Here is a 22,276-nt window from a genome sequence, read left to right on the forward strand (position 1 = left end):
ACCTAATTGATTCGACATGGGTACCAATTACCAAAAACCGGATATTAGGAATCGCAAAAATTAGATGAAAAGAATGTACCAACTTTTTATGTGTGATTCACTGATTTGAATACTAAATTCACCTTATCTTATTAGAGGACAACATAGGATTAGGTGCTGTGGATAGAAAGTGGCTCGGATACTGTTGTGGTGGCTTCATAATCATATGATGTAGCTTTGTCAGGGATAAGTTTTGTTGAACCAGAAATTTGTTAGCTAAGAAACTTTTTTTTGGTAAAAATAATTGATGAGATAAAAGATTTTAAGTTTTTTTTTTCCCGACTACAATATCTAATATTCTTAAACCTTTCCTTGAGCAACTGTGTTGTGTATCAGGGGTATTTCTCTTCCTCTTTTCCATCACTTTTTTGTTTTTTTGATATTTGAGAAAAAATTGCGAGTGACAGTGACCAATTCGAAATTCGATAAACAATGAACCTATCTTTTTATTATTAGTATCGATTTAAATATCAGATTTTTGTTTGAACTCATGCCCTGCAGCTTCTTTTTTCCTTTTTAAGCAGATGGAAATACTTTTTCCTAGACATAAACTTTTTTCCTTTATTCCCTCTTTTCTTTCCCTTCCTATTCAACTTTATTCCCAGCAAAAAATTCTGATACTTCATATACAGGAAACCCGAGTGATTTCCATTTTTTATTTTTTTATTATCTACTTCCTGCTCCAGTCAATCATATCAGGAAACTGCCAAAGACATTTATAATTCAATAGCAAACAAGAATATTTTTTTGTATATAGAGCTAACAGATAAAAGTTTCCAGATTATTTTGAGCTGGCTTAGTGCTTCTAAGTACTGAAAATTTGGCTTGTTAAGGTTTTCTCTAACCTGTCCCTGACTTTAACATTAACAGAATCAATTCTCAACTTCAACACTGCTATTCCTGCAGTGTGGGCAGAAATAGATCTTCACACTAGGTTCGTTTACGTCACTATGGGAAGATATTGTGATTAAGTTTTTTAATGGATAATAGTGGTGTTTGGGTAAGCTTTGCACGTGCCTTGATTATTTTGTCTGGTACATGCTACCATCCCGTTTAGTCCAGTCTGAAAATCCTCCGTGCCCTTAATGATGACAAAAAAAAAATGTGTGTATTTCTCCCAATCAAAAGAAGCCCTCCAGGAGTGTCAAACCACTCTAGTATCTTCACCCCAACCCGGACCGGGGTCAGTATAGACTGAAGGGGACAGCCCTAACTTTTAGTTGGCTTTGCTAACTTATTTGATTGCGGGCAGAGAAAAGCGCACATGGGGACGAGGGTCAGGTGTGCATAACCTATACCTTTGTTGCTATGTTGCTTGCTTTGTCTCAGCCACTAGTGGCTCCAACAGGTCTTGGCTTTTCGACAATAGAGGCAAAAATGATGCCACAACATCCGAAATATGGGCGATAGAGCCGACAAATAACCCTGTAACTTCGAGAGAAGGGGTGCTCTCCTATCTTTTGATTATGAAAGCGACACATACTAGAGGGTATGTGGGATGGAGATCATGGTACAATGACTTAACCTTCAAGGTCCTAAAAATCGATTCTCCAGGCGGTTACCTTTCTTTTTCATATTCATATCTCAAAATGAATTTTCTATTTACTGCAAAATGAAATGTCTCAACTGTACCAGGATGTTGAACTGAGAAGACTTCAAGACACAGTTGACATGATATAGAAACTAAGATCAGCAAGGACCCTTCTAAAAGATCATGACACATCAAAAGCAGACATAATTAGCAACACCTTCAATGAAACACCAAGAAATCAATAGTATTATATGTAGCAATTAGCTATTGTACATCAGAAGGAAACAGGGAACCAGTATAGTTAAAATTAATGACGTGAGAACAGTTAATTTAACAAAGAGTTGGATCATTTCTTAGGGTGAATACTTTGTACAACTGCCTCGATCTCTTCCTTGACTCTTTCAAATACATTTGGTCCCTTAACTTCATCCACTGGGGTGCTTTCATCAATGTCATCACTAGTTCCATGAGTTTCCTTGTGATGATGAGGCTTTTTATCGTGGTGAATCATAGCCTCAATCTCTTCCTTTGCTCGCTCAATTAAATTTGGTGCTTTTACATCTTTCACATCTAAAATTACAAAGAGATCAAAATGGCAACGAGGAACATAAAACATAATATCCTAAGTTTGAACAATAACAGGTTATATTAGCAACAGAAATAAATCATTTCCCATCAGACAAGCAAGGATGGCAAAACAAACTGAAAAGAAAAATGCACACCAATACCATGATTAAGAAAGGGAAATGAATCTTGGGTCTAACTCAACCGCAAAAGCTAGCTTAAGAGGTGAGAATTGTCAAACACCATATGACAAGATCAAAGGACCACATCCCCACCAATGTGGTATATCCAACACCCTGGACGCTCAGGCGTAGCAACTAAAACGTGGACAATATAACTTGGCGCCCAACACCGGGTAAATCAAGAATTGAGACGTGCCCGACCTGTTACCATGATAAAGAAAGGACCTTGGCCTAACTTAACCCAAAAGCAAGCTTGATTGCTCGAGACCATATAAGAAGACCGAAGGAACACTACGGTAGGGATGTAGGATATCCAACATACCAATAGATATTGAGGCAACTACGAAGTTCAACATCAATTAATGTGAAGATTGAAATTTTTAAAACAATAACTGTCCGCATAAATGAAAACTTCTGTTCAGTTTTGTCATGACAACATGAGGAATTAGGACGTGGGTAAGTGAGAGAGACCCAAAAGCTGCATTCTTTTTGTTCTAATAATAAATCTATCAGCATCCTAGTTTGCAATAATTTTTATTTTTCTCAGGAAACACCCTTGGTTAGCAATACATATAGAATAGGAAAGGAGAAGGGTAGATAATAGATAATAGGAAAGAAGGAAAATGTTACCTGTAGAAGAAATTGGGGCTTCATTTCCTCTAGAGTCCGCCATGAGATACCGTTTTGCAGAAGCCGAGGAACGTCGGGTCCGAGAGATGCTGGCTGCAGTAAAATACAAAACTCAGCGTGGGCCTCGGGCTATCAACATTGGATCTTCAAAGTAAGGGCCCAGTAGAGAACAATGAATCCCAATCATTTTTCTAAAATTTACTTGGCATAGCTTACATTATTATCTATTTATGGAACATAACTAAACTTTACAATAATTATATTTAGTAGCTAAAATATAACATATTTACTTCTTATAGCTACCACTTTCTTACCACTCATCTGATAACTTCCCACACCCCTAAATTTAAGCAAAAAAAAAAAAGTCTCTCTCTCCTATCCCCCTAAATACACGCCATTATGCCCAATATCCCTTAATTTCCTCCAATTTCAAATCAGTTTTACAATAGTTCATCTTCCTTGTTTATCTCTAATTAACTACTCATTAATTTCACTCATAATTCAAATCTAATTCCCAAAAAAGGTAAGATTCTCTACTGATTTTTACGTTTTACCGTGTATTTAACCTATATATTTATGTTGTATTTTCAGTATATTTAGTTCGTTTGTATTTTTTAGTTCAGTTATTATAGATCTGTGACTTAACCAGATCTATATTTTGTATTGTTATTTTTTTCACATGTTTCTTCAGTTAATTCGTGTTTATTATTCTTCACCATAACTATAATTTTTCGTAGTATATTTAACCATTTAAATACAGTCAAAATATACAACAAATATAACTTAGATATATTCCATAAATTCACTTTTAATGTACAGTGTGTTACAGAAGTTAAAATTTCATCTAAATACACTCCCAATATATGTAAAATATATATGAAATATAGTTAACAGTAAACCAGAATAAGTAGTATCTAACAGATCAGTCAAAATGCAACTAAAATATATACGAAATACAACCATTAAAACATAAATTCAAAATAAAAGGTCAAATCAGTTTATATAGAGTAGACTTTTCAAATCTTATTAAACCACCAATATAACATAACATCTTGTTAGCTGTTTGAATAAGATATGAGATCATATATGGAATGGGAGGATATTTGTGTGAATCAGGGAACATTAAAAATTGATTTTAATTTAAATTGGAATAGATTTTGTTTCCATAAATATAGCACTTTCAGTTTTCTCAGCGTGTGTATTTCCGTTATATTTATCATATATTTAATTTGACGCGTCTACTAGCTAAATATAGGGTCCTTCAGCTACGAATTGTAAATGTAGAATATGTAGTTATAGGTTGTTAGAAGGAGATAAAAGGTAGCTGTTTGTGAAAATTTTACATCATTTTTTCGCGCGGATTGTTATTATATTGGGGTGGTCTTTAATTTTTGGCCCTCAAATTGCTGGTCTTTAATTTTGGTCCTTCGCTTAAAAAGGTGGTCGAAAATACCCTGAGATTCTGGGTTCGAACCCCCGCTCAGTTTAAAAAAAAAATTCACAAGGCAAGACTTTTGCAAAAAGTCTGCCTTATGCGGCAGACTTTGCCTTAAAGCATAACTAAAGTCTACCCTAAGCCAAAAACTTTTAGTTATGCCTTAAAACATAAGTAAAAGTTTGTCTTACAAGACAAAGTATGTCGCCTCTGACATATCTTCTATATAACTTCGCTCGAATAGGCATAGTTATATGAACCTATGTCTTGCAAGAATATTATTATTTTAAACTCTACTTGATTTCGAACCTAAAACTTCGGGATATTTTCGACTACCTTTTTAAGTGAAGGGTAAATATTAAAGACCAACGAATTAAGGGACAAAAATTAAAGACCAATCCATATGAAGGACAATCGTGCAAATTGCCCGATCTGAATTGGGTGATTTGCATGAATGCTCCTATCTTGGGTGGCCTTTAGTTTTTGTCCCTCAGACCCCTGGTCTTTCATTTTTGTCCTTCCGCACTTTAAGTAACAAAAAAGTGATCGAAAAATATCCTTACATCGAAAAAAATTAAAAAGAGAAATTCGACCTACCCTTATATATGATCTAATTTTTCTGTAAGAATTAAGTTATCCCGCATAACTTCATTTCTACAGATCTTATGTCGAACAAGGCAAAGTTTCTATAAACTTATGCCGAGCTACTACACAACTTATGCTAGATAACTTCATTTCTACAGAAGTTATGCCGGACAAGGCAAAGCTTCTATAAAAATTTCCCCAAACATGAAACTTCGCCTTGCGACTTTTTTTTTCCCGACTCTGCTGGGGATCGAACCAAGTATCTCTGATTTCATAGACCAGCTAATAAGGATACTTTGGCTCACAAATTTTCATTAAATGAGAAGCAGAGGCAAAAATTAAAGACCAGTCCGCATGAAGGGAAATCCGCACAAAAAGTTGATCTGAATTTATCTTCATTTTACTTTCCTTAGGCATTGATTAAATTTAGAGGGTTTAATTTCTATGCATGGTTTTTGTGTTTTTTTTAATTTTATTTTTTATTTTTTATAATCAACGTATACCAGCTAGGAAAAATAAATAGTTAATCCGGTCGGCTATTTGCTGAAGATACCAAAAACGTATCAGGTTAAGATAACTTAAAACACTAGGTGACTGTTTATACTAATCCTAATTTGATAATATAAAAAATCAACTAAGCAACCTACGTATAATCGATAAAAGGCATCGATATTAAAAAAAAAAAAAAAAAAATTTGATAAACAGTACCCCTCCGCTCTGACCCGCACGTCCTTTTTAAGAGAAAATGGCAAGAGTTAAATCTTATATTCAATTGTATTCTTTGTTTCTTCACTTCAAAATTTCTTTTTTTGGGGAGGAGTGGACCTTGAATGGGCAGATGGTAAGTAAGAAGATGTGAAGCTTGGTGACACTTTAAGTTGCAGGGAATAAGTTGAAAGGAAAGGAATAACGCGTTACTTAGGCAACATCCACTTGCTTAAATTAAGATGGGTGTCTCTATCGTGACCATCAAGTGACTTACCATAAACAACCAAAGGGTGATATTGTTCGCACGTCAATCTCTAGGACACTTGGGTACATTTGAAAAAAAATCCTTATTACAGATCATGCATATCTCTAGAGGAAATAAAAATAGCTTCAATCCAAAGAAAAATATTAAGAAGCGTTGGGGACAAAGCTGGGAAGTAGGAGCCTAAGTACAATCTCCAATTTGAGGCTCAACAAAACATCACCTCCTCATCCTATTCTTTTCAGTAATCGCTACTTCACCTATTCAAGTTATCCGTGAAATGCCCTAAATCAGCCTTCTAGCCTTGACCCGTACAACTTGTGAACCACGCAACAAAAATTGTTGTTATGCTGTTATTCTTGCTCGACCCTTCGCAATACGTCGAGCAATAACTCTCCTACCACCCTTTGTTGCTTTGCTGCTCAATGATTAAAATGCGTGATAGTCAGAACTCAACAAATAACATAAACAATCCAGACAAAAGATCTCTTATAAAGCGAGTGAACCAAGAAAAATGAAACTAGCTGGACAAATCAACGACTGAGCTGATCAGGTATAACCTAGGAGGCAAATGACAACCTAATTTTTATCGCAAGCATGAGAGCACACCAGAATCCTGGGCATCATATTAAGCATAGCAGTACACATGATATCCCCAACTCCAACTCCACTTTCATGTACACTTACTTCTAGTTGGAATTGTTCTAAAAGTAAAATAGTATGTCGATAACTTAAATGTGACTCAGGGGAATGTATTGTAACTATTATAATCCTACAGTTTCCAGAAAAAGGAAGAGAAGCAAAAGTGGCCTAGTGCATATTCTTTCAACAACTCAAAGACTCAAAAAGCTATAATAGAATAATATAAGTGCTAGATGGTGCATAATACTATTCTTACTGAGAATGTGGCAATTTGTCCAGTGGTTAAAGTGAGCAAGCGAGAGGGACGTACCGAGCAAAGAAACCATGTGTTCTCTTGCGCCTGATGTTGCTGGGTTGGTAGGTTCTCTTTGGAAACAAAAGCATCCCACTAGACGAAGAATCATCAACTGCATGAACAGAAATAGAAGAATGATATAGTAATTCATGTAAAACCAGGTTAATTAAATGATTCTTTGTATTCATGTCTCTGATGGTTTAAATAGATACACAGATGAAATAACAAATAATAATGTTAATTATTAATTGCTTTGACAAAAATAATTCACACAAAACCAGACCAGTCCAAGAAAGGTACAAGCAACTCACAGTTATATAACAAGTTTAATTTCTGACTACCCAAGCTTTTTTCTTTTATTAGGAAAATGAATTAAACAACAATTAACATTTGTAGAAGTGTATAGAACCAAGTAGAAAGGAAAGAGCCTCCATACAGCTATCAACTCTATAAACAAATGTCTAACATCAACGAAATTCTTTTTTTTATAAGGATAACATCAAGGTAATACTTGTTTCGCGACTATTTTATCTGACTCATCCGAAAGCACCCACATAGACAAAAAAGAGCCTCCGTACAGCTATCAACTCTATATACAATAGTCTCACATCAGGATAATTCTTGTTTACTAACTTCTCTAGAGAGCATTCTCCAAGTGCCAGTTAGAATGTGGAGAACCATGAGAACTGGCGTAAACATAGAATATAAACTCAAGGTAGTCAACATATATCGTGGTTTAATTAGAAGACAAAGAAATGCTTTAATTCAGTATCCAAGAACATCTCTTTTCATTCTACCCATATGCCTGCCTGCTCTGAAGCAAACAACAAAGAGAACAGCCTGGCATCTATAAAATTAAGAATGCTACATTATGAATTCGGTGGCACATTTCGCTTATTCTGTGTAACTCGCACAACTTTAATAAGTTGTTTAGCTATGAATTAAAACAATATTACCCGTCAGAATATTGTTCTACAATGAGCTAATGATCTGCAACCTATTGGGTTACATCTCACCCTGTTGGTACTTCATTTCTCATTTTATTTATCTTTTGAGATATGAGAGCTCCTTTTCCATTCTAGTTTGAGAAAAGTACTAAGCTAGTTTTCACAGAAACTAAACTTTTTGTCTATTTACGTTGAAGAAGAGGTTGCTACTGGATCCCTGTTTTGTTTAATAGACATTAGATAGTATTTTGACTTTTTAAACATCATTAAAAGGATACTGCAGTCAGGAAAGCCAAGAATATTCAGACAAGGAGGAAACCAACATAGCAATGTCCGACGGTTAACAATTTGTTTCTAAACTCTGTAGCGTTGAAAATGAATAAAAAATTATCAAGAGATGTAATTAGTAAATTCTAGTTCTAACTTCTACGAAAACAATTAGCGCAAGCCACAATGGATTGCATTGCACAAGTTGACACCACTTATCTTTTTATACATTTGAAACCCAACATTTGACCGGCATATAAAGTTCAACAGGTTGGACTATAACTCATTTTTTTGTTTAACTCGACCTGTTTCACCCTGCTGAAATTCAACTCAACACACCCACTTTTAGCTTAACCCGACTGTAAGTTATCAATGTACTTGAACTAGCAGCCTGCTCAAGAAACTTCCAGAGCTAACTTTGATCACCACACAGCCTTAGATGGATTGGTCAAGCATATCTTTGCCTATAGAAAAGAAGGAGAGTTTTTTATCCCTGTGCTCTAATGATATTGAAATTTCCTGCGAAGTGTGATCCTAAAGAGAAGCAACAGGCTAGAAAGGAACAACTGTCATTGCATTTGAAATTGAATCAACTAGCAGCTCCAAGTGCAATGTATCTTTTTTTTTTTTTTTTTGGGGTAACTAACATTGTATTAATCACCAGTGAAAGAATTACAAAACTTTAGCTAAGTTATACACAACTAGCTATCCGTAGAATATCAAACATCCCTGGCTATATTCTCCCATCCTCATCTTTAGATCTTCGGTTTCTCTTTAACCAAATGGCATGGACAAATTCAGCATATGATATTCTGAAAACAGAATCTTTACTCGCCAAGTTAGGGGTAAGGTCTGCGTACACTCTACCCTCCCCAGACCCCACTCTGTGGGATTACACTGTGTATGTTTTTGTTGTTGTATATTCTGAATATTTGAGCACTTAGACACCTTCCCTTCAAAATTAACCAGTTACGTATGCTACATTTTCGATCCTAGTTGAGGTCAACTATATGTTTCATCTACATCTATTACGCTTCTGCTGTGGCCCATTTCATATCACAAATGAAATACTTAATAAATATAACATGTACCACAAATTACCAGTTAAATACCAAGATTACACAATAATGTAGTATAAATTGAAATATAAAGAGAGGGAAAAAAGAGATTGACCGTCAGGGAGGAAAAAGGGGAGAGAAGGAAGGCCAGTGGGATATAAGAAACCTTCAGTGGAAACCTTTTTGAACGAATCAACATCGGATTGGGGTAAATTAAGAGGAACTGGAGACTGAGAGGATAGAGATGGAAATAGCCTAGAAGTGAGGGTCCGATTTGCAATTTCTGGAGTTTGAGCTGATGATAAACATCTTAAGTTTTGGCTCATTAAACGGCTAATCAGAGAAACGCCTGTTCGAATTAGGGTTTTTGATGAAGATGACGACATTTTCTTACACTTGATACACAACAACGATGCTAAACCCTACTAGCACTCTATCTACTTCGACTTCTTCCAGGTTCCTCCATTTTTTTTTTCCTGAGAAAACTTTTTAGGCTTAATATGGGCCGATCTTTTTATGGGCCTTGGCTTCTAAAATGTGGGTTCTAACCCAATTAAGTTGAAGTAGCCTGATTTTGATTTGAAAGGGGGTCATTTGCACTTTTGTCCTTGTTTTGTGCTGGTCTTTGTTGGGCCTCGTAACAAACTACTATTTCACGAACGTAACTTTATATTTTCGCATCGTAATATCACAAAAGTTATGTCCGCTCCCTTAAAGAACTTATGTCCTGTCATAAGTTCGATTTTGAAGGCAAAAAATTAAAGATCAGCCCATTTGAAAGTAGGTCGTACAATTTCTTCTGATTTGAAAGGTTAAAAATTCACAAATAGTCTTTTCAGATCCTGTAATTGAAAAATAATTACCTTATTGAAATTTTAAGTTCCACAAGTGAAACATCAGGATAGACCATGGAATTTCACCTATGAAATTTGAAACTCCATGACAGTGATTATTTTTTAATTATATGGCCGAAAAGTGCAGGTGAATGCTATTTCTGCGATTTGAAACGTTATGTTAAAAATTCAATTATGACTTTCTTCTTGTTGCAGTGACATTGCTTTGATTTGAAACGTGAAGTTAGATCCAATTGTGACTTATTTCTTGTGTCCTCCTTTGCTCAACGACGATTCACAGTGTTCTTACTATTATTCATGTAGCTAGAACCTCCAACCCGTCGCATATTTTTATGTTCAGTATCAACGTTAATGTGATATAAATAAAAATAATCAAATTATGATAGTTACTAAAATTGTTTAACCGTAAATCGACCCAGTTTATGTCAATCGTCATATATTTTATTAGCATATAGGTTGTCATATTATGCATAACTTGTGTTATCAAAAGATTTATAATTTTGCTAAAAGTTAATTATGTAAGACGAGAGATCCATTACCAACGCACGAGAGAAGTAGTTTTGTGAGCTAGCCTATTTGCACAACCCCGTTTAAGGCGAAATAACTTAAATTTTTTATCTATAGCCAATTTAAGGACTACTCTCCCTTTTTCCCGTATTTATCTTCTTAGGATTTAGATCTTCTTGTTGCAAGATGCCAAGGAGTGTTTATTTGAGTTACTGTGCTGCCCACAAGAAATATCACACTATGGAGAAGCAATCATACGTCACTTAGAAGTCTAACATCAAGTGAGTTCAGTTGTATATGACCCGAACATCATGCAAAAAATGGGTTAAGTTCAGTAATTTATGACCGGAGCGTCATGCAAAAATGGTTGAAGTTACTTCCGTCAAAATTGTCTGAAGATAAATGTTGGCAAGTCAAATTTCTTACACGTTTATCTGAACTTCAGACTAGCGCGTCCGAAGTTGATTTAAAAACGGTTATACTTGCAAAAATTTAAGAACTCTTACTATATGGCTTAAATGGGGGTTCGGCTATTTGTGCACTCCGCGTGGTACAAGGTAAATCATACTCCCTCCGGATAAAAAAGAGTATACACTTAGCTTTTATTTTTTTGGTTAAAAAAGAGTGTTCACTTACCAAATCAAGAAAGAATTAACCTTACTTTTCCAGATTTGCCCTTATTAAGTGTTAGATGACCAAATCTCAATAACTATTTAATTAGGGGCATTTTAGTCAAATTATCTATTTTTGCCTAGGAATTAGTTTTTCTTAAGGAGTGTGAAAATGAATAAGTGGACACTCTTTCTGATCCGGAGGGAGTAGTACACAAAAGTTTCACTTCACTAGATATTTCTGCAAAGAAAGAATAGTAATAAACAATCACTCAGATGCTTCTGCAAAGAAAGAACGGAAAAGGCTCAAATATGCCACCCAACTATCGGAAATGACTCATTTATGCCACTCATTAATAGTTTGGCTCGTTTATGCCACCGAACTATCAGAAATGACTCATTTATACCATTCATCAATAGTTTGCTCATTTATCCCATCGCCCGTTACCAAAATGACTCATCCATGTCATTTTTCATTAACGTTGGTTTTATAATACCAGCTATGACATGTGACCTCCAATTAGAGGTCTACGTCGTTTAATTAAACGAGCCCAATTTTAAATCCCAAATTAATAAAAATCTGACCCATACGCTACCCACCCACAACCATAATCTAGTTGGAAGCCACGTGTCATATTTGGTATTGTAACACCGGCGTTAACGAAAAATGGCATGCATGAGTCATTTTGGTAATGGGCGATGGCATAAATGAGCCAAACTATTGATGAGTGGCATAAATGAGTCATTTTCGATAGTTCGATGGCATAAATGAGTCAAACTATTGACGAGTAGCATAAATGAGCCAAACTATTGACGAGTGGCATAAATGAGACAAACTGTTGACAAGTGGCATAAATGAGGCAAACTATTGACGAGTGACATAAATGAGCCATTTCCGATAGTTCGATCGCATATTTGGGCCTTTTCCGAAGAAAGAATCATGTAACAAAGAATCACTCAACTTTCAGCATATCAAGTAATGAAAAGCATTCCACTATATTTCATCTGTTTGTCTCTGTTTACAAGGTAGAAAAGAATAACCTAACCATTCTGCCTAACCACAACTTTGTCAATAAAGAAGCCTACAACACAACCCTGTTAGCTGATGGATTTGCTTCACTACAAAGTAAAAAGGGATGAGGCAATAGACAAAAACAAATCAATAATCAAGGCATCACCAATGTGGATTTTGCATAGATGACCAAGACAAATTCGTCTTGAAATGTACAGAAGGTTAGTGATCAAGTGACTGGATGAATTTCATTGTTCAGCTTCTAATGCAGTGGAAATCCACTCTGCAGTGGCTGCATGAACATCTGCTTCTACATGCATCGATAGAGAGACTGGAGTGACCGTTATCTGTTGAGCACAATAATATCAATCGGTCAAGAGCATATAAAGACAAGAGCTTATCCCCTAGTGTGAGATTGGCTAGACTGTAATGTTACATGTGTCCACAAGGGCAGATAATTGACAAGGAACTCTAAAACTCCCTCCCAGCACCATGTGGGAGAAAGACATTTATATCGAGGATTAGAGTAATGAACTTACAAAGCCATTTTCAAGAGCTCTAAAATCTAAATCCTCGTCCTCTTCTTCCTGCTTCTTCTCAAGTAACTGCAGTGCAAATAACCAATGATGACATCCACTTTAACATTAGAACCAACTGGTACCAGTAAAAAGGTATAGGATTGCATAGATGCTAAGTAAAAGGTATGGGATGGCATAGATGAGAAAGATCAGTATAAGGAAATGTGAGATGCTTGGTTGTGAGAACCACAACTTCGCAACATCTGAGGACATAAAAGTGACCAACCAAGTTTTATCAAAAATATAAAAGTGACAACCAAATAGAAAAAACAAGCCTGCTCCATCATCACAAAGATAGTACAATAAGCATACATGTGAGAACTCATCAGAATTTCCCCTTTTTGTCAGGTAAACGTGGATTCGTTTATAGAGAAAGGAGATCAGCATCAGAATCACTTAACATGCTCTGATACATAAGATCCCTCTTTTCCATTGACAGAGATTAATTAAGTTGAAAATTGCATTTTCAATTAGAAAATAACCTGAAGATTCCTCTATTAGTTATCCAAGAGAGCAACTGGATACGATATTTCCCTAGAGATGGAAAAAAATTCCTTACCTCCAATCTGAAGTACTTGGCTTTCCGGTTGGGATCAGATTTCCCTGCTACACCTACAGATTCAACCTCCTTTATATTCTCTTTCTGAGTGGCTAACCGGCGGGCGGCACCCTGAGAAAAATGAGATTTGGAGGTCTGAATGGTTAAGAGTATCTACAATGCAAACCTTGACTGAGACAACTAAAACAAGAAGGGGCTGCAAAGTGTTCTAAAAGCTTCTCACAAATAACTGTATTCTGACCCATTTATGTGCACTTTTATCTCATTGCGTACTATAACGGAATCAAAGAAGCCACTCCAATACTGCTCAACTCATGAACTGGGAAATGAATCAGCTTTTAAGTTACTACCTGCCTTAAGCTCTGAATGCTATGCTTTTTTAATAGTATTCAACAGAATTTCAACTCCATATAAATTCCTTTTAGATATAGGGATAGGGGATAGATTAATTCTTGATCTAGCTTAACTTGAAGAGAAATTGGGTTGTCACTCATTCACGTGTCAGTAAAGGACCAGTTAACTCACAGCTGCAGAAGCATCTCGGCCTAGTTGTGCAAGCTGTAGTCCAAGGCTTTGCTGATTGGGAACAAAACGTCCGGCAGTAGGATTCCTATTTGCTGAAATAGCTTGCCAGCAAAGCTTAGTGCTCCAGTGACTTTGCTTGGTCAATTTAAATCCCTGTCACATAAAGGGACAAAAATAATCTCTCTATACCCCGCACATACATGAAGAGATACAATATGCTAAAGCAAACACAGCTATAAGCCCTATATATGGAACATGGATGGACTTGGGAGTAAAAGGAAAGAAGACGAAAACATGAATTCGTTTTGATGAATTGGTCTGACCAACGAACCACAAGTCCAATATTTGTATTGTTCTTCATTTGGAAGAAGCGATCAAAGGGTGTGACAATAAAGCAGACCTTGTTTGTCAGAGGAGACTTTGGAACTTCCACATGCAGCAAGCAACATTTGGGAAAAGCTCCCTTCTCAACATCTCTAAGGGCTGCATTTATCAACGGTAAACAAACACTTACGGCATCCTTGAAATCACTTTCCTTACTTTCATCCTTCTTCCTAAAATAGATTATGGGTATACATTGTTAAGGCCATCAAGACTAATCAAATTTCAGCAGTACATCATAAATGAAAAGCAAATACCAGTCAAGTGACATCGATATAGCTGGAACACCACTAAACAATGACTCCCTTGCACCAGCTACAACACCTGAGTAAAACCTGGAAACAGTGAAGTAATACAAATAATCACAAAATTCTAAGGAGATATAAGAGTACCAAATAAAAGAGGTAGAATGTCTCTTCACAACTTCAATATGAGCAGTAGTCATAATAAAACAATCTCAAAAAAATTAGTTGTGCTAATTACAGTTCACCTAAAAGGACACTACTTACATATGATGGCCACAACTTGAGCCCTTGTTGATTCCACTTATCACCTAAAGGTCCAAGCAGAAAGAAAACAGCGTGTAAGCAATACCAAACTCAAAAAATGAAATAGGGAAGTGGTATGACCGAAAGCTTGTCAAAGAATACCAGCACAGGCTTTGACCAGGAAAATAGTGCCCCAGACAAGGCTAATGACACACAATCTACAGGAGTCCCTGACACCAGAATAAATCTAAATGTAAGTGCAGTCCTATAAAGCTAAAGTAAATATCAATCGCAAACTTTCCAACAAAAAACTGAATAAAACATATATACTAAAAAACAAACAGTCGGAGTGTGATACCAGTAACTTCATAAGCAGTAGCACCGTGAATCTCAGCCGAAGTAACAGCAATGGTTTCTTTCAGGGTAAAAGAGTGTCCTGCTGTTGATTCATCTCTACAATAGCATTTGGAAGAAAAACCATAAATTATTAAGGGGGTTGTTTGGTTCGCAAACAAATTATACATTAAATCATTTTATCCAATCTAAGTATTAGTTTTACTATATTATGTGATAAAAAAATAATTTGAATAATATAATTAAACATATATAAAACTTATGATTATCAATTTTGATTTGATTGAATAAAAAACAACTTTTAAGAAGAAAAGTAAAATGAGAAACACTTTCTTTAACAGTTAAAATGATGTATACTAAAATATGATGTATACATATATATTTACACACACACATATATATATAAACTTCTTATAATTCTAATATTGATACTATTAACACACATGTGGAGATAATAAGGAATAGATGATTTCTTAAAAGTAGTAATAGCGATAATGACATTTTTGTCAATTACTTGATGTATATTGGTAAAAAATAATAATATTGCAGCATAACTAATGCAGCAAAACACTAAATTAGATACCGCCATTATCCTTCTTGTGATGAGAGAGAAACCAACATTGTCCTATTAATACAGAAGTTAATATTGGTCTTATTTCCTGTACTACATTAGAAAACTCAGATTTGTATTCCATAAATCAAACTGCAACAAATTAACAAAGCTAACTCAGGAGTTAATCAGGACCCATACACCAAGAGAGCCTGCATTCTAGCATTTTAACATCTACAAAAATTCACCAACCCCATTAACAACGCTCAATCCAGAACATGTTGGGATTAGCTATGGAAACCTCCTATATAATATTCTCCTCTATTTTGGACCCATTCCACTCCAACACCGAATTTGAAACCAATTAGCCATAGTTCTTTTTTTTTTTTTTTTTTTATGTGACCGGGAGTTTAGGGGTTCGGCCGTGAAAATAGCCTCATGCAACAATGCAGGGTAAGACTATGTATAATAGACCTTCATGGTCTACCTTCATGGTCTGGCCCTTCTCAGACCCGCATTAGTGCACCGGGCGTCCCTAGCCATAGTTTTTTTTTCTTTCTTTTTTCTTTTTGCAGGGTGGGGTGAGTTGAGGTGCACGCATGAGTTAATTAATCAAGAATAAAAAAATAAAAAATAGAGTCTGTGTAAGCAAATACGTATAAGTAAGAGGGGGAGAGAGGAAAATTTAAAAGAAAACCCACGTACGATTGAGGAGCGCAGACGTGAACATTGTAAAGTCCCTGACGAACGAGAGCATGAACGAGATATGTTAGGCCAGGGGATTCGACCCCATCAGCATTTGTAACCAAAACTACAGGCTTTGTATTGTCAACCTCATCTGGAACCGAGTTGGGTTCCGTAGAATCTTCATTTTGAGGAGCACCCTTTCTGCTGGAAAGGACATCCTGAAGATTGGACACCAGGCCAGCTGGCAACAAGTTTTTCGCCCCTGAAGGCCTCATTCAGAGAGAGATAGCGTATTGAGTGATTGAGGAGTTGAAAGAAACAACGGAAGTGACGTGAAGGAGAGGAAAACGAGGGGGTAAATAAAGCCTTCTAAAATAGATAGACCGCTTCCTACGGCGTGAGGCTAGTTGTACAAATGTAGTGTGAAGATGAGAGTGAGATTGCTAGTTTCTTCAATGTGGCAGTGGTAACGACAAATTGGAAGGTAGAAAAGAAAACTTACACGCCCAAGATTCACATATCAAACCATCTCACTAACTTCAATTACACATAAGCTTAAATACAATTTTTTAAAAGAGTGATAAGTTTAAAGCTAAAGAGTATATTGTATCTTCCCTTCCAAAAAAAGATGATACAATTTGAAGTACTATTTTTTTTAAAAAAAATTATTGATTAATTTTATATCAACGAGATAGTGAAAATGTAAAATGACAAATAGCAATAAAAATTCATAATGAAAAAACTTTGTTGCAGTTTTGCAGATATTGATTCTTTTTCTATTTGTTGCAGAAATTGAATGTCATTTTCTTTTTTGTGGGTTTTCACAACATTACGTTTAAGAAATCTTCAAACTAGTTTTGTCAAAGGAGAATGAAGATCTAATATTTGCATAAGAGATTAAAATAGGTTTACTTGCAGATAGAGCAATACGTCCAGGCGAGAAAGAACAATTGAAAGGAAAAACAATCACAACAAGGCAAGTCAAAGGCTACCTCACTTTCCACGTAGCTTTCTGTTTCTGCCTAAACCAATTATACAGAAAAAGAAAATAACATGCGCCTGTTTCTCTGAGTCCGGAACCATAATGCCCTCAAAAAAACATTTTGAACCAAACTACCCAACAAAAAAACAAATGTTACAAAACTGCCTTTAGCGCAGTAATTTACTGCGCTAGAGGGGTCCCTTTTTTTTTTGGCCCTTTTGGTTAACCCCTCTTTCATTACACTTTTTAACGTACTATGACCATAGATTAATCATGCTTCGGGACCCCGAAACTTCAATATTTTATATAGAACCCTACTTATTTTTGTGCGATTAATAAGGTAGGCTCAATACATCAAGGACAAGAAAATCTTCGGATTGCCGTTTTAGTGGTTGAAAAGTGCTCGAACACCATTTTTGTTTGAAGGCTTGGTGTCATTAGCTTTAAGTTCTTCACGAATACTTAAACTTGTTCATTAATAAGACTACTATTTTTTAGTCAAAATTGCAGCATTCATACAAATCTCAAAATAATTAAATTGCATCATTCATAACAATATGAAAAATACTTAAACTTGTTCATTAATAAGAAATCCAAGCTTTTTAAAATATAATCATCAAACAAAGAAAAAAACTTTAAAAAAAATCATCAATTAATGCCCTTGAGTTGATCTTCCGCCACCACCGCGAGATGTGCCACTACCACTAGATGTGCCGCCACTGCTAGATCTACCACCACGAAAGTTTCCTCCACCACGAGAGGTATTTCCACCGCGAGATGTAGTTTGACCACCATGCCGTAAGGGACACTTGCGCCTATCATGACCAACATAATTGCAAAATGAGCATTTTCGAGTGTATCTCCCCGGTGGAACATTCATCTCATTATGAATACGGGAGTATGCGTTCTTTTTGAATTTACGGATAAATGCTGTATTTGCAACCATTGAAAATGGATCCGGTGGCCAATAACTCTCACTACCAAGTGGGTAGAACCTTCCAGCATACGTTCTTGCATAATTTTCAACTGTATATTCCTCAGCCATGTACTCGGAGGCGTTCTTTCCCATTGTGATAAAACACTTGAAGGCATGAGAACATGGCATGTGATATGATTGTCACTTGCCACATGTGCATGTTCTTGGAATCTCACAAATTGTGTGGACGTTACCTCCTTTACCTTGGTGCACACTTGTTGTGAGTTCAAATATGCGCTCTGCAGAGTTGTACTCCATCCGCTCATGTTTCTGAGCCTTATAATTGTGGTACTCAAACAGTTGTGACGGTTTTGGCATCCTTCTTAGACCCTCTACTGCATGTGCTTTGGCCTCTTTTGATCTATTGACGAACCGCTCCACAACCTGCTTAAAAGTCATTCTCACCATTGCGGTGACGGGTAGTCCCCATGCAGATTTCAACAAGCCATTGAATGACTCAGAGCTGTTTGTTGTCAGCATACCCCATCGCCTACCTTCATCCTGGTGTAATGTCCATTTATCTTTATCAATTGCATTCAACCGGTGGAAGGCTTCCTCATTCGCCCGCCTAATAATGTCCATTTGCAGGTTAAACTTCTTCTCCTGATGCTCTGTTGCAGCCGCCCACATCCAATTGCAAAGTGCTGGGATTCGATATGCCTTTTGGAGGTTTGCATTCAAATGCCTTAAACAATAACGATGGTAGGCAAAGGGTGGCTGCCACCCTTGCAAATTGAACATATTATGCAATATGCCATAATTTCTGTCTGAGATCACACATATTCCCATGCGATCCTTAGTAACGTGTTGCCTTAAGTTGTCCAAAAACATACCCCACGTACTAACGCTCTTATTAGCTTCAATTGCAAAAGCTAGAGGGAATATAGCTCCATTTGCACCCATTCCAACTGCAATTAGCAGCTTTATGTCGTATGTCCCGTACACATGTGTTCCATCTATTGATATTACGGGCCGACAATGAGCAAAACCATCAATGCATGGTTTGAATGCCTAAAACACAAACTCAAAAATATTACTGGGCACATCAGGCTTCGATTTGAGCTTCCATTCAACAACAGTACCATGATTGAAGTGTTGTAGAGTCGCCATGTATCTCGGCAACTTCTTGAAAGAGCCCTCCCAATTGCCGTAAACTATCTCATGTGCACGCCTACGCCCAAGATATGCCTTCCTCCTACTAACAGTTTTACTATATACTTTCAGGACGGCTGTAATACAATCTTTAATAGGGAACCTGAATAAGTTGAAATATAAGCATACAACAACGAGGAACATTATATTAACACCAAAAATAAAATAAACTTAGGCGAAGGGGATACCTTGGGCTTTTTCCAATGTCGCCAACTAACACACGAGCAATCATATTGGTATCTAGATTGCAATGATCATCTGGGAGGTCACCCATATCACAAGTGTGCTTTGTGTAGAACTTTGAAATAGTCCACATACTTTCAGCAGTTTCCTTACCACGGAGCATCCATTCGCAGTCTTGATATTTTCGCTTGCAGACTAATCGCCAAATATTTTGTATGGAATCGTCAACTTTAAACTCCCTCATCCCCTGGATGCAATAAATCTTAATAGCCCTTTGCAATGATTTTTTCGACTGAAAATCATGCCTTTTTCAATATGAGCCTTTTGTTTTAAAAGATCCACTGACTCTTTCCACAAACTTCGCCGAATATGATCATCATCCCTAGTAAAGACAAAAACATCTGGGCGATCTTGAAGATGATCAAGATAGGGGATCTCATCGGAATGCCACTGAATCGGGGTCGACTCTTGCTGTTGAAATTTGCTTTGCGGCTGAACCGGAGTCGACTCTTGCTGTTCAAATGGTTACTGTGAATTCAGTTCCTCTTGGTGTGCCGGACTGTTCATCATGTCTTGCAACAGTTCTACTTGATATTGAGGATTAGTTCCAACCTCAACCTCATCCTCACTTTGCTCATCGTCACTTTCCTCCGCATTAGGTATTTCCTCACTATCGCTCGATGATGTCACTATATAATTCGGATAATCCGGACCATCCATAGCAGGTCTTTGCCTATAATTTGGTGCAACCACCACATTCTCCCTACATAAGAAAGTAGAGTATTTTAACTACTATACATAAAATAATACTTTTTGATGTTAAAAAAAATAGACGTACCGATAGTAATCAACTGCACCGAAACTTGAGGAAGGACCATCGGTTTGAGTAGTTGGATAGGTTGAGGATGTTCCAACCTGATTCATCCATCCCGATTGAGGGGATCGTCTAATATGATCCATATCAGGTGTATAACCCCTAAATAATATAATCGACATCATTAGTAGCATTCAAGTGCCACTACACATAATAATGATGATGATGATGAATAATCATAATAATGATGATGATGATGATGATGATAATAATAATAATAATAATAATAATAATAATAATAATAATAATAATAATAATAATAATAATAATAATAATAATAATAATAATAATGATGATGATGATGATGATGTAAAAAATGAATATTTACCACTGCCCATCAAATTGTTGACTTAATCTATCCAGAGGCATTGACTCGTCAAAATGCCTTCATAAGTACTCATGTCAGGGTAATTGTGTTCATAAGTACTCATGTCAGGGTAATTGTGTTCATAAGTAGGTTCTGCTTGAGTGATTTCGGGTTGAATTCTAGATGGGGCTTCCTGGCGAGGTCTATTTCGGGCTTCCCGAGGAGCCCTAGCCATGAATTCTAGTCGATTAATGGGACCTTCTCTATGTACATTTCAAGGACGTTGAAAGTTATGCATTCCCTATAATCATAAGGAGCCTTCAAATAATCCGTCAAAGAACCATCGTCTTGAATGTACCACTGTCCATAACTAGTTACACCTTGCGGCGTAAATGACATTGGATATTTTTCAATTATATTTAAATCAAAATCACTCCTACTAACTTGTAGTCTATTATACAAGCCTTGGAGCAGTTTTGAGATTTTAAGTCAAGTGGAAACTTAACATGGTATTTTGGGGAAGAATCATAGCGCTAATTATATTCCTCGAATATAATTTGTCCGTCCCAGAATAAAGAAACTCTAATTTTTGGAACATGTTCCTTTTTTTGACTAATTTAGGAGGAATACAAAATGCAAAAACTGGATGAAACTTAGAATTTGTGTTAAAAATTGGATGAAACTTAGAATTTTTTCTCTCACTCGAAATCTGTATTAATAAGATTTGAAGTTTGAATATTGAACCAACGCATTCATGAAACTAGTGTGTCTTGACGTCAAATCAAATTAAGTACGGAGTGTTGCATAACGCATGAATTAACCGCGCTATGTCAGACCCTGACAGAATAGCGCAGTAAAATAATGCGTTATGTCAGAATAACGCACTAAATTACTGCGTTATATGTGTATAACGCAGTAAATTACTGTGTTATTCTGTCATAACGCAGTATTTTACTGCGATATACCCCTGCACTATGTTGTCACCTCAACTGTCATACAGAAAAACGTCATAATTCGAATCAAACTTTAAGTGTTATATAACGTAATTTGACGAATAGTTACCAACCACACAAAATTTCATACAAAATTGAGTTACTATGTCATTTTTTGACAAATTTAGAGATATTAGTCGTGTTATATCGTTCACTCCAGAAAACATATTCGACGCAATGGGTAGGACATGGGAATTGGGTGAAGATTTTGAATACTCAAACAACCCGAACGAGAGATACAACCAACGTTACAACAATATGATGACAGAGGAGTGGAATTGGCGTGTTAGGGAGGCTGCAGCACTGGAGCAAAAGTTAGCGTTAGTAGGGCTTAAACGCCCAAAAAAAGTGTTATATCAATGCCTCGTGGAACTCCACAAGAGTATAATTTTGCTCTTAACCGTTTTCGCGAAGAGAACAATCGGATGCAAATACGTTACCTTAGGGTAGAATATGGTGTACATGGTAGCACAAGATTTAGATCCAAGTGGGATTCGGACTGTGAGATGTCTGATGAAGATTAATATTTTTTTATATAAAGTAAGTAGGTAGGGTCATA

At 36.3% G+C, this 22,276-nt stretch overlaps 2 protein-coding genes across 2 annotated transcripts; both read right to left on the reverse strand.

Moving 5' to 3' along the window:
• Positions 1-5,929: 5,929 nt before the first annotated feature.
• Positions 5,930-9,620, reverse strand: LOC132645505 (large ribosomal subunit protein bL34m). The gene is made up of 3 exons (XM_060362519.1): positions 9,261-9,620; positions 6,889-6,985; positions 5,930-6,354 (listed from the first exon to the last, which is right to left on the reverse strand). The coding sequence occupies exons 1-3, from the start codon at positions 9,529-9,531 to the stop codon at positions 6,282-6,284; spliced, it is 441 nt and encodes a 146-aa protein (XP_060218502.1). The 5' UTR covers positions 9,532-9,620; the 3' UTR covers positions 5,930-6,281.
• Positions 9,621-12,079: 2,459 nt separating this feature from the next.
• Positions 12,080-17,179, reverse strand: LOC132618688 (uncharacterized). The gene is made up of 10 exons (XM_060333726.1): positions 16,270-17,179; positions 15,019-15,113; positions 14,823-14,890; positions 14,682-14,725; positions 14,430-14,507; positions 14,192-14,345; positions 13,792-13,944; positions 13,267-13,377; positions 12,669-12,734; positions 12,080-12,476 (listed from the first exon to the last, which is right to left on the reverse strand). The coding sequence occupies exons 1-10, from the start codon at positions 16,524-16,526 to the stop codon at positions 12,378-12,380; spliced, it is 1,125 nt and encodes a 374-aa protein (XP_060189709.1). The 5' UTR covers positions 16,527-17,179; the 3' UTR covers positions 12,080-12,377.
• Positions 17,180-22,276: the final 5,097 nt, after the last annotated feature.

The sequence above is a fragment of the Lycium barbarum genome, chromosome 1, assembly GCF_019175385.1.
Source record: "Lycium barbarum isolate Lr01 chromosome 1, ASM1917538v2, whole genome shotgun sequence".
Classification (NCBI taxonomy): Eukaryota; Viridiplantae; Streptophyta; class Magnoliopsida; order Solanales; family Solanaceae; genus Lycium; species Lycium barbarum.